This window comes from Macrotis lagotis, chromosome 1, assembly GCF_037893015.1.
Source record: "Macrotis lagotis isolate mMagLag1 chromosome 1, bilby.v1.9.chrom.fasta, whole genome shotgun sequence".
Lineage (NCBI taxonomy): Eukaryota > Metazoa > Chordata > Mammalia > Peramelemorphia > Peramelidae > Macrotis > Macrotis lagotis.
In genome coordinates, this window is record NC_133658.1 from 63,655,108 (window position 1) to 63,674,995 (window position 19,888).

The window sequence follows — 19,888 nt, forward strand, 5'->3', positions numbered from 1 at the left end:
AGAAGGAGATGAGAGAGAGGGAGGGAAGGAAACAAAGAGACAGAGACATTGTTCAAACAATGCAATAAAGGTTTTCTCATAATTCTAATAATGAATAAAAGTTATGCCTTTATTATATTTATTATTTATTGTATTTATAATTATTATATTTCCTTCTTTGGGTTAGAGTCAGCAAGCATTTAAGGTTAGGTTCCTTCCTTTGTTCCTCTTCTGAGGTTATTTTTTTCCTGGCTAGGTAAACCCTGGTCATTCTTGACCACTTTGCCTCATCTCATTGCCTTAGTCAAACTGAGACAGAGGAAAGATCTTAGCTCAAAAAAGTCAAGGTCTCCCATTGCATCCAGGGCCATCTCCAGTTATCCCAATCCATATCTGATCACAGGACCCAGATGACTCTGGAGGAGAAAGTGAAGCTGGCATCTTTGCACAGCACCCCTTCACTTAAATACAAATCACTTGCATGTCATGGCATCATCTCCCTGATGTCATAGTCTTCTTGAAGTACAAATGACAAACATCATGGGGAAAGAGAGAGAGAGAGAGAGAGAAAGAGAGAGAGACAGAGACAGAGACAGAGACAGAGAAACAGAGAGAGAGAAACAGAGAGACAGAGACAGACAGAGACCGAAAGACAGAGATGACAGAGAAACAGAGAGAGACACAGAGACACAGACAGAGACACAGATACAGACAGACAGAGCCAGAGACAGAAGAGACAGAGACAGAAATAGAAAGAGAGATAGAGGAAGAAAGAGATGAGGGAGAGAGAATGAGAGAGAAGAGAGAGAAATGAGGAAGAAGAAAGGAGAGAGACAGACAGAAAGGGAGATACAAATAGACTGTGTGTGTGAGAGAGAGAGAGGTGAGGTGAGGAGAGAGAGAGAGAGAGAGAGAGAGAGAGAGAGAGAGAGAGAGAGCTTGAATGGTAAACTGACTCCTTCATAGGGGAACAGTGCCTATATTATTTGAAGCCCAGGATTGCAATTCTCAAGAATGAGAGAAGACCTCCCCTGGATGAGACCTCAAATCTAATGATTTGAGCTGACATCTTATGACATTCTTCATGTAAGACCTCATTTACTTTTGTGTACTTTCTGGTATATTTGAATTCATAGTACTTATCCAATTTCTGCTTGCTATTTGGTTTGGCTAAATGAGGTTTACTTTCTCTTTGCTATTTTTGATAGCTTTTTGTGCAGCTAGCTTTTAATCGGATAGGGCTAAACTAGTAGGGGCTACTCTATCCTTTGAAAATGATCAAATGATCCGGGCAGCTAGGTGGTATAGTGGTTAGAGCACTAGTCCTGGGGTCAGGAGGACCCGAGTTCCAATCTGACCTCAGACATTTACTTATCTAGCTGTGTGACCATGGGTAAGTCACTTAACCCCACAACCTTGCAAAAACCAAAGAGAGAGAGAGAGAGAGAGAGAGAGAGAATGATCAGGGAAGTAGCTTGTGTTCTGAACCCATTTGTGGGCTCACATATAGATAAAATTTTAGCCTGATATTCCACTTGGAAGCTGAAGGAGATATTTCTAAGTCTAAATGTAACTTAAGTCTTTTCCTTTACTGGGGACACAGGAATTCTGTTCTCTGAAAACTTTAGTTAGGCCTCAGATCATATCAATCTATGCCACTGTAAGTGGTGTCTTAACACTCTCATCACATATCTTATATGAGGAAAGTGCTTTACAAATGTGGGGAAAAAAAGAGGGAGAGAAGAGAGAAGAGGGGAGGGGAGGGGAGGAGGGAGGGGAGGGGAGAGGAGGAAGAAAGAATAAATGAATAAGGTGTTTATTAAACACTTGCCTTTTACTGAGTTAAGCTCTTGGAAATACAAATATGATTAAAAAAAAAGACAATTCTTGGCCTCAAGGAGTTTATATTGTAATGGGAGAGAATAACACATAAAAGGAAGCTGGAAAGAGAGTAGGATGAAGGTTTTCAGCTTGTTGAGAAGTACAGAATACAGCCTGGTTAGAAATGAAGAAACAGTTGGCTTTGGCACTCTCTTTAAATGGAAGCTCTAGAAGGAGTCATTCAATCAGAGAGGGAGGGAACCACAGGATTGAGGGACAGGGTGTTGGACCTTTCAAGGTGTGAATTCCAAGACTGAATTGAGGAAGAGATTTATGGGGCATAGGAAAGGAGTCCAGAGTGCAGCCTAGTGAGAAATTAAGACCTTTAATTTTGATTAATTAGTTGACTGTGACTGGGAAGAGGGCAAAGTGATTGTTTCCAATCCATCAGGTCTTCATTCTTGCCTTGATTTTACACACACACACACACACACACACACACACACACACACACATACACGTATATTCATTAATTTATATATTTAATCCCTGTGTTAAGGGCCATCCATGGGACTCTTATCTGTAGAGATCAATGCTCTGCTTTGTGAGAGTGGCAGGGTAGAGTTGGCAAGGTTGGATGAGCTACGGTCATCTTCAATCCCATGTCTTTGGGATTTATCAAACTTTTTCAATATTTTTCAGGTATCCAATTGATTCAGGTGCTTTTGGCTTACAATTTCAAGAAAGAAGATGAATGATGCCAACTCCACTTCAAGATGCTGAAGGAAAAGACTCTGGGAAGAAAGAGGGAAGCTTCTATTCTTCATCATGCTCCTATTCCCCATTTGCTGTTCTAGAGATTTTGGGGAGTTCCCCCTTTGGTGAGATATAGGATGCTCTTTTTGGGTCAAACTTATTTATCTTACTCCCAATGGCAAAGTTCCTTTACTCTCAATTGTTATAAATTCTCCCATGTAGAGCTTCTCTAATTTGTGATGATTTGTCTCTATTTGTTATATGTGTTCATTGTAGAACTGGTGTTTGGTGGGAAAGGAGATGTAGATGTAGATGGAGGGCTTGGGTAGGGGGTTGGGGATTGGGGGTGAAGTCTCTCTTGCCCCAATAATAATGAAAAAGTATTCAAAAGTTAGATGGAACCTGATCATATCCCACAGGTTAATAACATTTAAAGGATCAGATAGATATACTTTCAGCTTGGTACCCCTCTCTCTGAGGAGAGCAGAGAAGCCTTTGGTCCTCAATCTCCTACTTCCCCTCCTAGCAGAGGTGAAAGATTCCCTTGGGTAGAGTGAGGGGGAGAAGAGGTTAGAGATGTCTAATTTGCTCCTATTTGAGCACATACAGTCCTCATTACATTTGGGCCTCTGTCATATATACATACATATATATATATATATGTATATGTAACCTATATAAAACATTCACATATATAACAGCAAGAAAACCCTATAACTTGGGTTCTATTTTTTGGTCTTCTTAATTGGGGAAATGAGAATGTCCCATGTAGTAAATAAAATTCAGTCTAAACAGGAGCCCTTATAATGCCTGCTGGCCCCAAGGTGACTACTGGCTGCCTTTTTCCCAGGGTCACAGTGATTTCTGTGCTTGGAGCAGGGGGAAAAAAAGCAGCCATTTTTCTTCCTGGCTCCAGGCTCCTTGTTCCAGCATCTGGTTCATCTTAGTCATTTGGCTCCCTCTCGCCAGTAATCATCATCAATAATGTTTATCCACTGGGGCCTCATATTTCATATCTCATGTGTGGCGGCCTCCTGGCTGGTGCGATTTCCCGCTCCAGCTGGGAGACTGGGGCCTCTGTTGCCTGCCTTCTGTCTTCCACTGATCCCTTGGGCTGCTGGGGTCTGAGGGGAGTGATTCCTCTGGAAGTTTCCTCTGAATTAATGAAGTTTTGGCTGCCAGTTCAGCTCAGACCATTGTGGTTACCCAATCTGGCTCTCTCCCAAGGGTCTAGCACTCAGGTGCTTCCCCCCCCCCCCGCCCCCCATTTCTGGTATTATCCACAGGTTTCCCTCTTCCTCTAAAGAAGAAAGTGATCACTAAATCTTCTCTCCTTGATTCCTCTCTAGAGAGGAGTTTGAAGACCCTTCTTGGAGATATCATCAATACAAATAGTTAATTGCTTTTCTTTTTTAATTCTATGTATTTTATTTTAGGTATTTGAAAGGATGTTGTGAGAAGAGGATCATTCTTAGACTGTACCAGACTTCCAAAGACAGACAAGATACAAAAAAGTTAGAGCTGGATCCCCAGAGATGAGGAAACTTGCTCATAGTAAATATAAAGCAGCTCATTCTCTTTTTGTAGATCCCCACCTTTACTCCAATTTATCCTAACATAATTCCCACCAGGATCTGTGACTTTCAAACTTCTACTTTTGCTGTTCAATCATTTCAGTCCTGTGTGACTCTTCATGACCCTATTTGGGATTTTCTTAGCAGAGATCCTAGAATCGATTGCCATTTCCTTCTCTAGCTCATTTGACAGGCAAACAGGGTGACTTTTGGGTGGGGGGGGGGGGTGAGGTTCACACAGCTAGGAAGTGTCTTGGGGCCAGATTGAACTCAGGAAAATGAGTCTTCCTGACTTCAGGTTTGACACTATCCACTGGACCATATCAATGTCCTAAATTACTTTTACTATAGTCTTTTTTTTTTAAAATTATCTTTGATGGTTTTAATTAAATTGCTTTAAAAATATTTGAAATGCATTATAATATCTAAACCTGTAAAAGGTTAACCATTACCTCTTCTTTTTTGGTCAGGTAACTTCAATGATTTTTTTTTTTAGGTTTTTGCAAGGCAAATGGGGTTAAGTGACTTGCCCAAGGCCACACAGCTAGGTAATTATTAAGTGTCTGAATCCCAATTTGAACTCAGGTCCTCCTGACTCCAGGGCCTATCCACTTCACCACCTAGCCACCCCAACACCTAGTCGACCCTATGATCTTAATTTGATTTTAAAGGGAGCAATTTTTTGCTTTTCTTAATTAAAACTACCTAATTAAGGGGCAGCTAGGTGGTACAGTTGATAGAGCACCAGCCCTGGAGTCAGGAGGACCTGAGTTCAAATCTGACCTCAGACACTTAATGATTACCTAGCTGTGTGGCCTTGGGCAAGCCACTTAACCCCATTTGCCTTGTAAAAAAAACCAAAACCCTAAAAACTACCTAATTAGTTCATTTGAATTGGTAACAAACTATCTGTTTTCTAAAAGTATTGAACCAGATTAAAAATGGAACATTTAAACACCTTCCAAACCAGATATTTTCCTTGTTGTGGGTCTCTGGTAGTTATGTCCTGTCTGCTCTGAGGAGCATGCAAAGGACAGCAAAATATTTCTCCTCAGGGTCACAGTGGCGGCTGCTAAATCTAAAAGCAGATTGCAGATTTTGGAGTGATTCTAAGTCTCCAAAAAGAAAGGGTTTTGAACTGAAAACAAACACTCCTGAGATGCTGAGTGTATTGTCATCAGATTGCCCATCATCTGGTTTCCTATAAAAATAGAGAAGATTTTTTGTTAAAATACTGATTTAGGAAAACCCAGGAAACTGTCCATACTGCCTTTTTACTGTCCTTGAGCCACACACAAGCTGGTGAACCCAGAATAGGAACCCATGTGTCCTGGATGGATGACTCAGCTTTACTGCTGCTCTGGCCACTTCCAATTGGTCAGTCTCACCTGGGACAGTCCCTTGGAAGATGCTCCATTGAATCAAGCCCAGGCTCATTAGAACACGTTGCTCCAATGTCTCCTCTCACTCCTCATATGATGAGAAAGTGATTTAATGGAAAGAGCCCAGAATTTAGAGAGTTGGAAAATTCCAGGGTCATAGATCTACAGCTTGGAGGGAATTCAGAGACCAGTTCAACCCCTTCTTTTTGCTGATAGGGCAATTGAGGTAACTTGTCCAAAGTCATACAGGCACTAAGCATCTAAGGCAGGATTTGAATTTGGAGCCAAGTGCTCTTTCCATTGCCAGGTCTGTGCTGGTGAGCCAGTTGTTAAATGTCCAGTTACATTTCAGCAACTGGAAAACACTACAAATCAGGGCTTGATTCATTTTTTGGTAACTGAATGAATATACAAAATGTTAATGATGCAAATAAAACTTATTTGTGTGTTTGGTGTATTTTTTTTTCTTAATAATTTTCTCAATTGTTAAACATTTACCAGTATACTTCTTCAATCTGAGTAGTGTTCTCTAATCTGAGATTGAATTTCAGCTTTGCCACTTAACATGTGACCTTAGACAACTTACTTTCCTTCTTTAAGTCTCAATATGCTTATCTATAAGTGACAAAATGGATAGAATGATGGGCCTGAAACAGGAAGATTCATTCATTCATTTCTGAGTCCAAATCTGGTCTAATACTTACTAGCTGTATGACCCTGGGCAAGTCACTTAATCCTGTTTGCCTCAGTGCAACTCAAAACTTGGGTCTTGACTCATTCATTCACATGCCATGCATATTTATGTTATATAATTTCTTTTCACCCTCCCTTCCCACCTTCCTCCCCTCAGCAATGTAGAGTCTGGTGAATATTGTACACATACATTTGTGTTTAACATGTTTACAATGTAGTCATTTTCTGTATGAGGAATTTGGACTAAGGGAAAAGAGAAAACCATAAGATAGGAAGGAAAAACATGAGAAATTTTTTTTTTAGGTTTTTTGCAAGGCAAATGGGGTTAAGTGGCTTGCCCAAGGCCACATAGCTAGGCAATTATTAAGTGCCTGAGGTCAAATTTGAACTCAGGTCCTCCTGACTCCAGGGCCGGTGCTCTATCCACTGTACCACCTAGCTGTCCCTGTTTACTTTTTAAAAATTTCTCTTATTGGGGGGGCAATTAGGTGGCTTAGTGGATAGAGCACCGGCCCTGGAGTCAGGAGGATCTGGGTTCAAATGTGGTCTCAGACACTTAATAATTACCTAGCTGTGTGATCTTGGGCAAATCACTTAACCCCATTGCCTTGCAAAAACTTAAAAAAAAAAAAAGTGAATGTGGTGTTCATTCAGATTCTGTAGATTGTTTTGTTTTGTTTTTCTTCCTCTGGATGTGGATTGTATTATCTTTAACAAGCTTCCCAGCATTGTCCTAGCTCTCTGAACTGAGGAGAGGAGCTGTATCCATCAACTCATAATGTTAAAGTGTATAATGTTCTCTTTGCTCAGCATCAGTCCCTGTAATTTGTTCCATGCTTCTCTAGAGTCTGACTATTCATACTTTCTTATAGAACAATTAGTACTCTATACATTCATATATTATAACTTGTTCAGTCATTTCCCACTTGATAGGCATCCCCTCAATTTCCAATTCTTTGTCACTACAAAGAGCTGCTTAGGAATTTTTGGAACATGTGGGACTTTTCCCATTTTTTTATTTCTTCTGGATATAGGCCTAGTATTGGTACTAGATCAATGGGTCTGATCAGTTTTATTGCTCTTTGGGCATAGTTCTATATTGTTCTCCAGAAGGATTGGATCAATTTACAATTCCACCAACAGTGTATAAGGTCCCAATCCCCCAACAACCTCTCCAACATTGATCATTTTCCCTGTTTTTCATCTTAGTCAATCTGACAGGTGTTTTAATTTACATTTTTCTGATCAGTAATGGTATGGAGCATTTTTACATGAATTTATATATATAGCTTTAATTTCTTCTTTTGAAAACTGCTTATTCAAATTCTTTTACCATTTATCAATTGGAGAATGACTTGTAACCTTTTGATTTGATTTGATTCAATTCTCTTATCTATTTTAGAAATGAGACCTTTATCAGAACTCCTAGCTGTAAAAATTGTTTCCCAACTTTCATTTTCCTTCTAATCTTGGCAGCATTGGTTTTAGTAGTGCAAAACCCTTTTAATTTAATATAGTAAAAAAATTTACATTTTGTAATTTATAATGTACTCTATTTCTTGTTTGGTCATAAATTTCTTCCCTTTCCATAGATCTGACAGGGAGTATTTCTTAATTTATTAACTGATCTATGGCATCATCTTTTATGTCTAAATCCTGCACCCATTTTGATTTCATTTTGGTATAGGGTGTGAGATGTGGGTCTATGTTTAGTTTTTGCCAAATGATTTTCCAGTTTTCCCAACAATTTTTGTCAAATAGTGAGTATCTTATCCCAGAAACTAATGTCTTTGGATTTGTTAAACAGTAGATTACTGTAGTCATTAACTATTGTCTTAAAGCAGGAATTCTTAACTTTTTTGGGGGGGGAGGTTATGGGCCCCCCCTCTGGAAAATTGATGACGCTTATGGACCTCTTTTTAGGTCTACAAAATACATAATATTACAAGTGAAACTGATTATATAGAAATAGTTATCAAAATATTAAAAAAATCAAATTCATGGACCTCAGATTAATCTTCTGCCATGGACAAATTGTGATTTAATCTATGGAAGGATAACCTCTTTTCATGAAATGACAGTTCTTTGAAGCATAATCTAAATATTGTGGGGGGGGTATTTGACATGAAAATATGATTTTAAGATTACAAATTCTCTCCATTGGACCAAAGCAAAAATTTTTAAGTAATTTGTAGATTTAGAGAATTGGGGTAGAGGTGGAGAGAATATTAAGAACTTAAGTGTGAACTCTTAACTCATGGTCACAGAGCTAGTATTTGTCAAAGACAGCCTTCTCGACTCCAAGGCTGGCCATTGACCCACCCATTCTATGCTGAAAATATTGTTCTCTTTTTAGATGAGGAATCTAAAGCCCAGAGAGGGGATGTAATTCGCCCAAGGCCACAGAGCCAGGCAGTTACTTGCTGGTGGGTTGTGACTACAAATACATACTTTTTCCAAATAGGCAAGCAGCTTGATTGAAATGAAGGCTCCTCAAAAACAACCATAAAATCTTGAAAATGAACCTCTAAATTAAAATGTTAGTAATTACTTAAAATAACAGAAGCAGAGATTATAGGTATTATATACAGTTAAAGACAATTTCCCTTTAGAAAACAAGAATGCACAGAGAATGCTTTGAAGGCAGGGCACTGGAGACCTGATTGGGAGTCAGAAAACTGGATTTGAATCTTAGTTCTTTTTCTTGCTAGCTTTATAACTTTGGGCAAATGACTTTCCTGCTCTGGGCTTAAGTTTCCTTTTCTGTAAAATTCAATTCTATTCTACTTAAATGATTGAGCCCATTATATATATATATGCCCACTGTTAGGCACTGGGGATACACAGACAAAAATGAAAACATTGCTTGCCTTTAAGGAGATTATTTTCTACTTCAAGGGTGGGGTAGGAGGAAACAGTGGACTCACATATAAAGTAAATACAAGGTATGTAAAAAAAGGAAATACAAGTAATTTTTTTTGAGAGGGTGAATGCTTATAGCGGGCGGGGGGGAGATCCATAAAAAGAGAGCCACTGAGAATTTTTTGGATAGGTGAATAATTTGTTAGCTTTGTGCTTTATTGATATGGCAGGTATATGGAGGATAGGTTGCAGAGGATTCTGGAGGTTAAACAAACTATTAGAAGGCAATTATAATAGTCTAGGCAAGGGGTGATGAGGACTTGAATGAGGGTGGTAGTTCTCTGAATGGAGAACAGGGGACACAAGGAGGGTGAGGATGTAGAGTTGAAGGAGATGAAGGAAGTGAGTAGGGTGACTGATATGTATGTGGGTGACCAAAAGGAGGATGATAAATCTGGATGGAATAAACCTCAAAGGAAGAAAAGGCTGCTGAGTGATGGGAGCAAGGGCAAAGGAGAAAGAATCAATGAGCAACATGGAACATACCTATTCTTCCTTCTAACTCAGTATATAGGGAAGTGTGAGAGAAAGATAAGAGATAGTTTTCTTGGGGCAGCTGGGTTTTATGGAATTAGTGAAAAGATGAGTAAGCCCGAGAGGCATAAATCCAATACGGTCAGTTTGTTAACAATGAGTAGCTTGTACTAGATCTTTAAAATTCCTTTTCTAAAATAAAAGGTGATAAAAATGCAATTTAGCAGTTGTCAAGTCATATTTAGTAAAAACATAGGCTTTATTTTGAATCGATTTCATTGTTTAGTCCAATGTGTATGATCATTTTAAGTTTTCTAGAGAACATTCTACTCTCTCCTTTGGTCTTTGCTAATCAAATTTAAAATTCAATCCAGATTCTGGTATCTAAATTTGCTAGTCTCCCCTCCCAATCCCAACTCCTGCTCTCCTTCTATGGGATTTCAACATACATAATGATGCTATTTCAAATCACCTAATTTCCTCCTTTCTTAATTTACGTAACTACTCCTCAGCCACATACTGATAGTGATTCCCTTGATTTTGCCACCATCCCATGTGTTCTTTCCTATGCGAGACTTCCAAAATTCCTTCATATGGTCACAATCTTTAAAATCATTCCATTTTTTGCCTGTTTTAAGATTCCTTAATCCTATTTTCTCACTCCTCATAATTTCCAGTCTTTCCACCTTCCCAAAGCATCACCTCTCTAACCTCTCTTCCCTTCTCAATCTTGACTCCTTGAAAAAATAATTCAATTTTATGCTATCTTCTCCTAAATCCCTTGTTTCTCCCTTGCCAATCATGACTTGCTAAACCTCAATCTTGGATTATACCCATCAATCTGCCTCCTTTGCTCCTACTCATGTACTGCAGAAAGAAGCTGGAGGAATTCCATGAAATTATGCTGACAAGGACTGCTACAAATTTTTTTAAATTTTATTTTTTATTTAAGGCTATGTGACTTGCCCAAGGTCACACAGCTAAACAATTAAGGGTCTGAGGTCAAATTTGAATTTAGGTTCTCCTGACTCCAGGTCTGGTGCAGTATCCACTGTGCCACCGAGCTGCCTGACTGCTACAAATTTATCTAATCTCAACTGACTTCTTGCTGCAAAAAGGCAATTCTACTCTTAATTCTCTATCCCACTCATCACAGCAACCATTCCAAAACTTCCTTTCTCTTGTCTAGCCCCCCCCCCATTCCCTTTGACCTCTACACTATCAAACTCACCTCCTACTTTAACAGAATGAGTGGTCATTCATGAAGAGTTCCTTCTTTTCTGTACCTCATATCTAGTCTCTGATGAAAAGGTGACCGTTCTTGTCAATCTCAAGCCCTTGACATGTATCCTTGTTCACATCCCCTCCATTCTTTGAGCATTTTGTCTTACCTATCTATTGGTTCTTTCTTTGCTGCCTATGAACTTGTCCAAGTCTCTCCTAATCTTATGAAAAGATACAAACAAAAAATCCTCCCTAGTCCCAGCCCTAACCATTAACCAGTGTCCTCTAGCATTCTCTCCTCTCACATTTGATGGCTGACTAACCTTCTCTTATGGGATTCTTTCCTCTCTCTGGTATTTATATTGCTTTTTTTCCCCCTGTATTGATAGCAACTTTGTGGAAGGAGGGGGGAGAAACAGGAGAGGGAAATCAGTAAATCTTTAAAATCGGGATGAGCAACTGATCAGCTATGTGAGGTGAGAATTGAGGGTGACACTAAGGTTGCAAATCTAGATGAATGGTAAAATGGTGGCACCTTGAACAATAGGGAAGTTATTAAGAGGGGTAAATTTTGGGGGCTGCTAGGTGGTGCAGTAGATAGAGAACCAGCCTTGGAGTCAGGAGTACCTGAGTTCAAAACTGGCCTCAGACATTTAATAATTATCTAGCTTTGTGGCCTTGGGCAAGCCACTTAACCCCATTTGCCTTGCAAAATCCTAAAAAAAAAAATGAATAAAAAGAGTGGTAAATTTTGGTGGAAAAGATAGAACTCTGTACATCAAAAATGTCTATGTAATAGTCTATTCAAAATGTCCCATATGCAACTGATGAGGGTCTGTCTACAACTAAGAGACCAAAGTTGGATATATCAATGAGAAGTATCTGATCTGCCCAAAGTGTAGGTTGTAACCATGCCAACTTCCTACCCAATAGCTCCGTTGTTTCTAAAGCCCCTTTTATATGCTTTTGTTGGATATATAAAGTTCTTCACAGCCTGTCTCCTTACTATCTTTATAGTCTTCTTTATATTACTTCTCTTCATGAACTCCATGGTTCAGATATATTATCTTGTTTGCTTTGCACTCTTCACTTGGACAATTTCCTATTAAAATTGAGGGTGGGTGGATTCTTTCCCACTCTAATGTTCTATGTTGATGCCTGTTTTGGGGTTATTTTTGAATCTTTTTTTGTTAAGTATCAATGCAGAAGCCAGAAAAAGTTTTGCTATTCTGACTCAATGTGCTGTCCAATGTAGAGAGATGAACATGCCAAAGTGCTTTTAAAAAAAGATTAGTGTGCGAGAATAGACTGGAAGAGTGACAGAAAGGAGTGACAGATTATCTTCAAAGGGCCACTAGTCATTGTGAGCAGTCAAAAATGCCTTTGTTTTTATTGTTTAGAACATTTTTCTAATTTGGGGAGCTTACCTCCTGGGTCTATCATATTTTTATAAATATCCTCAATGGGGGATTATGCTTGACCTTTCTAAGTTATGTTTATTTCTTTGAAATGATCAAGTAATTCAGTCAGTTCGGAGAATTTTCAAGGTGGAGACCTCAAAAAGTGATTAAAACAATGTGGTTAGCTTTGAGATTTCTATTTACCTCTGGGTGACTTTAGGTAAGTCACCTTTGGGTCTATTTCCTCAAATTTTAAACAAGGGGGGGTGTCCCTTTCCAGTCCTAAATTTAGGAATTTCACAAGTGTTTGGAAATTTTAAAAATATTTCTTTAGTATTTTATTCCCCCCCCAGATATATATAAATACAATGTAACATTCATTTTTAAATTTCCCTTCCTTCTTTTCCCCCAGCCCGCTTTAAGGCAAGCAATTTGATATAGGCTATACATGTATAGTCATGCATTTTTTTATTATTTCTGGATAAGTAGATAACACTACAGAGGAAATGCTTTCAAGGATGATTCTCATTTGCAAGACACTTTTTAAGAAGCATACATTTTTAATATTTGATTTAAAAAGTTGCCTCATTATATATATAGGTCTAAGCTTTTAAAATTTTTATTTATTTTTAAGATTGCAGACCACGCCCAGAGGGCAGGGTTATTTTGAACTTGAAGATGGAATGCACACTTTATAAGCTTGCCATACCACTGATGAATGAATATTTTGAGGGTAAGTGCATTTCTCAAAGGACATCTCCAAGAATCTGTCCATGGTAAGTTTCTTCCTCAGACCTTATATCACCCACTTTTGTGGCACTCATTACAAAATGTTGCACATTATGCTCTTTACATTTGTGTCATTCCTTTCCCTAGTAGAACACTGTTGTTATTATTTGTCCTTTGTTCTTGAGGACAGGACCATGACATCAGGGAGGTGATGTCATGACATGCAAGTGATTTGGATATGAGTGAGGGGAGTGCTGTGTCTCTCATCTAAAAGTCTGTCTTTCCAGGACCCATCATTGTACTCTATATGCAAAGTGGATATTAAATAGAATCAGTTTTAATCTATATAATGGTTTAAGACTGAATGTTTTGTGACATTTGGAGTAAAGGAAATTTTTGTAAGCAGTTCAAATGACCACTAGATGCCACTGTTGCTTTTAAATTAATAACTTAAAATACATAGCAGGGAGAAGGCTCCTTTAAGATCATCCAGTGTCATCAACTGTATCATTTTAACAAATGAAGAAACTGAAGTGTCAGGTCATTGTACTATTACTAAAAATCACTGAAGAAGTAATAGGGGATTCAAATGCTGCAAACAAAAAAGCAACACACAATTGTTTTCACTACACAGTTTATTATGAAAGCAAATGAAACATAGGACAATACATATGACTAAAAGTGGCAAAAGCAATCTGGAAGCTTAAGGCAAGTCTTTAACAGAGATGAGTTCAAGAAAGATGATGCAACTTTCATTTAAATAGAGATTATGAAAAATATAAAATTGCATCAATAACTTAAAAAAGGGGTACCACTTTAAAAGTCTGCACTATTGGAAGATAAAGGGCTCATGATCTTAATGCCAGCATTAAGACATATAGTAAGCAACAGAGTGCTGAATGAGGAGAAATTCAATTATTTACAGAAAGATAGTGATGTCAACATGTGATTGAATCTATTTTTATTTAGTGACATGCCAAAACCCTTTTGCTCCAAGTGCTATGGAAAAATCAAGAGTATCCAAATCAAAATATAAGTGCAGAAGTCAGAATCAACAGGGATTTTATACAATGGAGGACTTAATATATTATCTTAAGAACTCCTCAAAAGGTGATTTCCTTAAGAGCTATATGAGCAGTGTTGAGAGAGAGAGAGAGAGAGTGTGTGTGTGTGTGTGTGTGTGTGTGTGTGTGTGTGTGTAAACACGGGAGCCAGACAATGCCAAATACTAACCAATGTGAGTATAATGCATTCAAAATACTTAATTATAGAAAAGATTAACATGATCTTTGTCATGTATTTATATTTATGACCCTTTGAACATACTGCTTATCATGCATGACTTCAAATATATCAAACAATTTTATTTTGAGATACAGGATATTTATTATCTGTTCTATCTATAGCCATATCGAACATTACTTCTTTCTCCACAATCAAGTACATTATACACAATTTCAATATAATTACCTTAGTGAGACTTTTAGTTCATTTACTGAACTGGACAGGAAAATGTTGGGGATTTTTCCTTTTAAACCCATAACATAATCAGGTACTTTATTATAACTAAATACATTTTTCTAAGTTCATGAATGTGATTGATGACAATTAATATGGCTGTGAAAAATATCAGGAAATTGATGCCAAGTGACAACACTTTTCCCAGTTTTGTTTCAAACAAAGGGTGATGATATCATTTTGGTAAGAAGCCTATTTTAAAAAAATATTCTTACACGAATTCATCTACTATGAATCTTGTTGGAAAATGCCATCAAGATTAATCTTTCCTTTCTCCCCCCCTTAGAATAGTTCATAGGAGAAAACAGGCCACTTGTCTGCACAGGATTAACATTTCCTGCACTTGCCTGTCTTTTTACCATCCCGATTTTTTTTTTTGTAGAAGCAACAAAAAAGGCACATAATAGAAAATACAGATAAAGGAGATATGTGAAACATGCTTTTTAATACAATGATCACCTTTGTAGCTGCTTCCTCACCATCTCCAGTCTGACAGGCTGTTTAAGCCTGTGAAGATGCTACAGTATCCCTTTTTTTGATTAACTTTTAAAAATCCCTGAATAAAACAGAAGCCAACCTGTGACTTCTTATGAGCTTTAGTAGAATATTTTAAAGAAAGAAACCACAACTTAAAACTCATTCGTACAGAAAAAAAAAATCTAAAAAACACATCTGTGACAGAATGTAGAGGAATATCAAATTTTAAAAACATTTAGGAAAGGAGGAAGGGAAACCAATTGTTGGAATTTAAAAGGATACTGTAACTTTTACAACTGGAAACTTATGTTAGAAAGTTGTCATAGACAGCTCTGTGCTACTAGGTTTAACTTGTAAATAATGTAAAAAGAATGCGAAAAATATCATTTTACTGATATTTTACACTTGGAAAAGAAAAATGGCAAAAAAATTAAGAATGCATATCTAAAATAAAGCAATATACAATAATAACCAAAATTTCTAAAAATCCATAAAAATTAAAAATGTGTAGAAAAAAACTCATCTGTAATTTCTTGACCTATTTTTATAATGACATTAACTCCTTAATTAGAATTGAGAGGAGAAAATAGTTTTACAACTGGACAAATTTTAATTTTACTAAAGTAATGACAAAATAAGCTTGCATAGTAAAACAAAATTTCAAACTATCACTAGCTACATGCCTAAAAGGAGAGATGCAGGTTAACATGAACATAGTGCAAACCATGGCAGTTCATGATGCCTGTGACTGCTTAAGGTCAGGAAACAGACCATAGTATATCCAGTTATCACAGTTTCTGGTCTTTTATTCAATTATCTCTGCTAAGTTGAAGCAATATATATGTCAAGATTGAGGGATACATCTGCTGTTGCTGCTAATTAACGTAGTTTGAGATCATCACTGCTACCTAAATTGGAACCAGGACTAGGGTCTTGTTGTCTTCTTGCCTGCAATGAGAAAATGAGAACTTGGGTCAAAAAAAGTGCAAATTGAAAATTAGAATTCTCTACCCTTAAACTATAGAGTACAGTACTAGAAAAAAAAAGGTTTATAGCTTAAAAACATGAATAAACCTCTCAATAAATAGAAGATTCAGGTAGGAAAGTGACCTGAGGCAAAATATTTATTCTATTTATAATTTTTGAGCTTCGGTAGACTTTTATTACTTGTGAAAAATTTATGCCACCAAAATACAAGAGAAAATTAACAAATTATTTACAAAACCCAATTAACATAAAAATGTATCATGAGCACAAATCAAATAAATTTAGTTTATGAGATACTTTAATAGATATTTAGTTACATGGTTAAGAATGAGGCACCTCATGTCTACTAAAAAGCCTTACATACAGAATTCTATCTCCTTGAATTCACTTGGTCTTTAACTAGAGATAATTTAAGACAACATAATATAGAAAGCAGTGGCAACTGTGGCTCAACAGGACCCAGGTTAGATTAGGAGGACAGTGGCCTGGCTGTGCCACTCTTCAACTCTATGTCTGTGTGAGCTCATTTAACCTCAGGTTGTTTCTTATCTCTAAGACAGGTTCTAAGTCCTTGTGCTATCTACGCTCTACCTGAAGAGATACTGTAAATCTAAAGTCCTCACAATGTAAATGAGTTGATTAACAATAGAAACATGTATCTACAGCGAATCAGGACTAACTCTACCTACCTGGTATATCTGTTGCCTTGTACATTAGAAGCCATGTCTTATGTCCAGCATGTGTTCCCTTCTCCTTTCTGCTTCTCAGAACACTTATCTTCCTTCAAAGGTCAGCATGGGGTGACCTCTTCCACTAAATCTTTTCTGACCTTGCTACCGACCCTCTCCAAATACAATGCACTCTCCTTCCCCAATTTTCCTCATCCTAAAGCATATATATGTGTAGATATCCAATTAAAAAAAAAAGAGCTAGCATTCAGGTAGCACTTTACAAAAATTCTCATTTTATACTTGTAACTACCTTGGGAAGGAGATACTGTTATTATCATCCCCATCTTACCAATGAGGAAAAGGAGCCCAGATGTTAGGTGATTTTCCCGAAGTCACATAACTAATGACTCTTTGAGGGAAGATGAGAACTCAGTTCTTACTCAGGCCTAAACTCTCTACTGTGCCAGCTGGTTGGATGATTCTTGTCCTTTGTTATCAAAGAAGACTAAAATGACATCATTATGTTTGAGATAAATTAGTGTGTCCGACTGTAGCTGATCAGCCTAATACGAGCTCTGAATGCTCTACCAGAAGTTGGGCACAAATGGTTCATGTGAACACTTGTGCCAGCTACTGCTTCAATGACTATCAACTCCCTGGTGAACCAGAGAGGTTTTATTTTGAAAGTGAGAACTTAAGAGATAGTTAATGGATAGAATCCGATGAGGGAACCCAGACCCAGAGAGGTAAGAGCCTTTAGTAGTAGCAATGGGCTGAGAACTCTGGCCTAATGCTCAGGCAAATACTGTTTCTTGTACTTTTATTCCATCCTTTCTGTCTTCAAATGAGCAGCAGGACATATCCTTGAGAAACAGTGATGCCATGGAAAGAGCCCTGGCTGGGAGTTTGGGGCCTGGGTTTGGCTCCCCACTGAGGGGAAGCTCAGGGAGGGCCCAAGGTCCTTGGAGTTCACTCTCCTCATCTGTCTTGTCTAAGGTTCCTTTTCTAAATCTCAGAATGAAGGAGAAGGGTTTTATGCATTATACCGACTAAGTCAGACAGCAGGCACCTATCTTCTAGTGGGATATGACCCTCTTAATGAGGGTGACATTCATTTTCTAATATGTCAACAGGAAAGTCATTAGAGAAATCTTCCCAGGCTTTCAGCATCATTTCATGCTGAGTAACCCTGGCTTTCCTGCTCTGTTCATCCCATAGGCCAATTCCCAGTCCTGGAATTCTCTTCCTCTTCCCCTCTTGCTCACTTATCTTCCCACCTTGCTTCAAGTCCTAGATAAAATCCACCTTCTACAGGAAGATTTTCTGCAACCCCCATGTGCTGGTGTCTCCTCCTGTTGGCACAGTTCCAATTCATCTTGAATTGATGCTTGTATTGTTGTCATCACACACACTACACAGGAGGAGCTTCTTAAGGCTGGCTGTTACTTTTTTTTTTTGCTAACTCCAGCATTTAGCAGAGTGCCTGGCATATAACTGGTTCTTAAAAATGGGGGTCTGGGGCATCCCTGACTTTTGGTGGTTGATGGTGTTAGTGGCAGGGCTGGGGAAGGGTTACTCCCTTCAAGGAGGGCTCCCAGGGATAGCCCAAGGCAGGACTAGCTAGCTGGTAGTGGTGGGGTGCCGCTCTTCCTGCTGAGTCCTGAGGGGAGACAGTGAAGTGAGGGGACCACTCCATCCACCTGGTCTATGCTGTTGCTGCCCAGCATGCCGCTTCTATGGGGCTGACTGTCATGTCAGCAGCAATGATCTCCATGTGACAAAAGATGCCACTTGTGGATCAATGTGTGCCAAGAGCAGGTTCACAATATGCAGACCAGTCAAGCTGCACTAAGATCCGGAAAAAAAGAAGAGACCTGGAAGAAGCCTTAAGGATGGAGTGGATCCCTTTCTGGGGAGAACTGGGACAGAGAGATGCATAAGAGAAGCCATCATGTGCTCCAGTCAAGTGACTGCCACCCTGGAAATGGGGCAAGCACCCAGGCTGAAGTCCTGGCTTGGTTTGACCTGTGACCATGGCCAGCAGCATCTTCATGGTTGCTGCATTAGTTTCAGGGTCATGATTTTTAGACTGATATGGCACGTAAAAGTGAGCTATTAAAACCGTATGTTATGAATTATTTTAAAAAATCTTTATCCAGTGCCCTTAAAAATACATAATGCAACAAAGACTGAAGGCGAAAGAAAAGTATAAGTCTGAAGAAGAAAAAGAAAAAAATTTTCTCATTTGGTAAAAAAAAAAAAATCTTAATTTGTTACTATTTTGTTCAAGGTCTGAAAACCAGCTCACTTTCTAATCTAGATAATATCAAATATACAATATAAAATGAAGTTATAACTCACCTCTCTGGACCACAGTTTCCTCTTCTGTAAAATGAGAGATTTGGACTAGGTGTTCTCTATGGTGTGTCCCTTCCAGTTCCAGCATTCTAGGGCTCTGACTCTCTAAGTAAAAGGGATAAGGAAAGGGGACTGGACCTGTGATTTCATCAGTACAGGGAACTCCTACAAGTCAGCAACTTCTCTGCAACTGTAGTCTCAAGAGCCTTGCTTAAAGCACCAAGGAGTCACTCAGACAGGGCTGGGATTTAAATCCAGGCCTTTCCAACTTAGAGGCTGGCTATCTAACCACTATGCCATGCTGCCTCTAAGTTAGGATTGCAGGGACCCCACGAATTTGCTTTTATTTAGAAAAAGTTTGATGATTGCATTTCTTTATGTTCCTAAGTATTTAAAAACATTATTCTAATCAAGGATTCCACAGACTTTATATTAATGCCAAAAGGTGTGCCACAAAGAAGGTTAAGAACTTCTCTCTGCTTTAGTTTGTAAAAGACTACCTACATTATTCTGGAAGGGAAGAAAAATGTTGTTTTCCTCTTGATTCCCTTTTCTTTTCATCTCTCTCCCCTTCCCCTCCTTTTGAATCTTGAGCAAATCATCTCTTTTGTTTTTAAAATGTAGATAAAATGCAACATTTACCTCAAAGTAACACCACAACAATGAATAAAGCATTCTATATAAAGTGATAATGTGTGCCTTGCATATTAATAAAGATGATCATTTTAAGGAAACATATTACAACAAATATTCTGAACTTCCTACCAAATAAAAAGAACATTTCCATAGAGTAACAGAAAAGCAGGACTATATTAAGGCTAGAATGTATTTTATCTCATCTGCTCTTCACAAAAACTGGGGAGGTAGGGGGTAGTATTCTACCCATTTTATAGATAAGGAAACTGTAGCTGATCAAGGTTAAG

At 38.2% G+C, this 19,888-nt stretch overlaps 1 protein-coding gene across 4 annotated transcripts in view; it reads right to left on the bottom strand.

Moving 5' to 3' along the window:
• Positions 1-14,100: 14,100 nt before the first annotated feature.
• Positions 14,101-19,888, bottom strand: part of CBFB (core-binding factor subunit beta) — an 86,945-nt gene continuing 81,157 nt past the window's right edge. For 2 of the 4 annotated variants that reach the window (XM_074202829.1, XM_074202854.1), the window contains exons 6-7: positions 18,969-19,070; positions 14,101-15,897 (exon numbers count right to left, since the gene is read on the bottom strand). In XM_074202829.1, the coding sequence (XP_074058930.1) occupies positions 15,875-15,897; positions 18,969-19,070 (125 nt within the window). In that variant the 3' untranslated portion in view covers positions 14,101-15,874. The remainder of the gene's footprint in view (positions 15,898-18,968; positions 19,071-19,888) is intronic. The other 2 variants (XM_074202860.1, XM_074202843.1) reach the window with 1 other exon arrangement.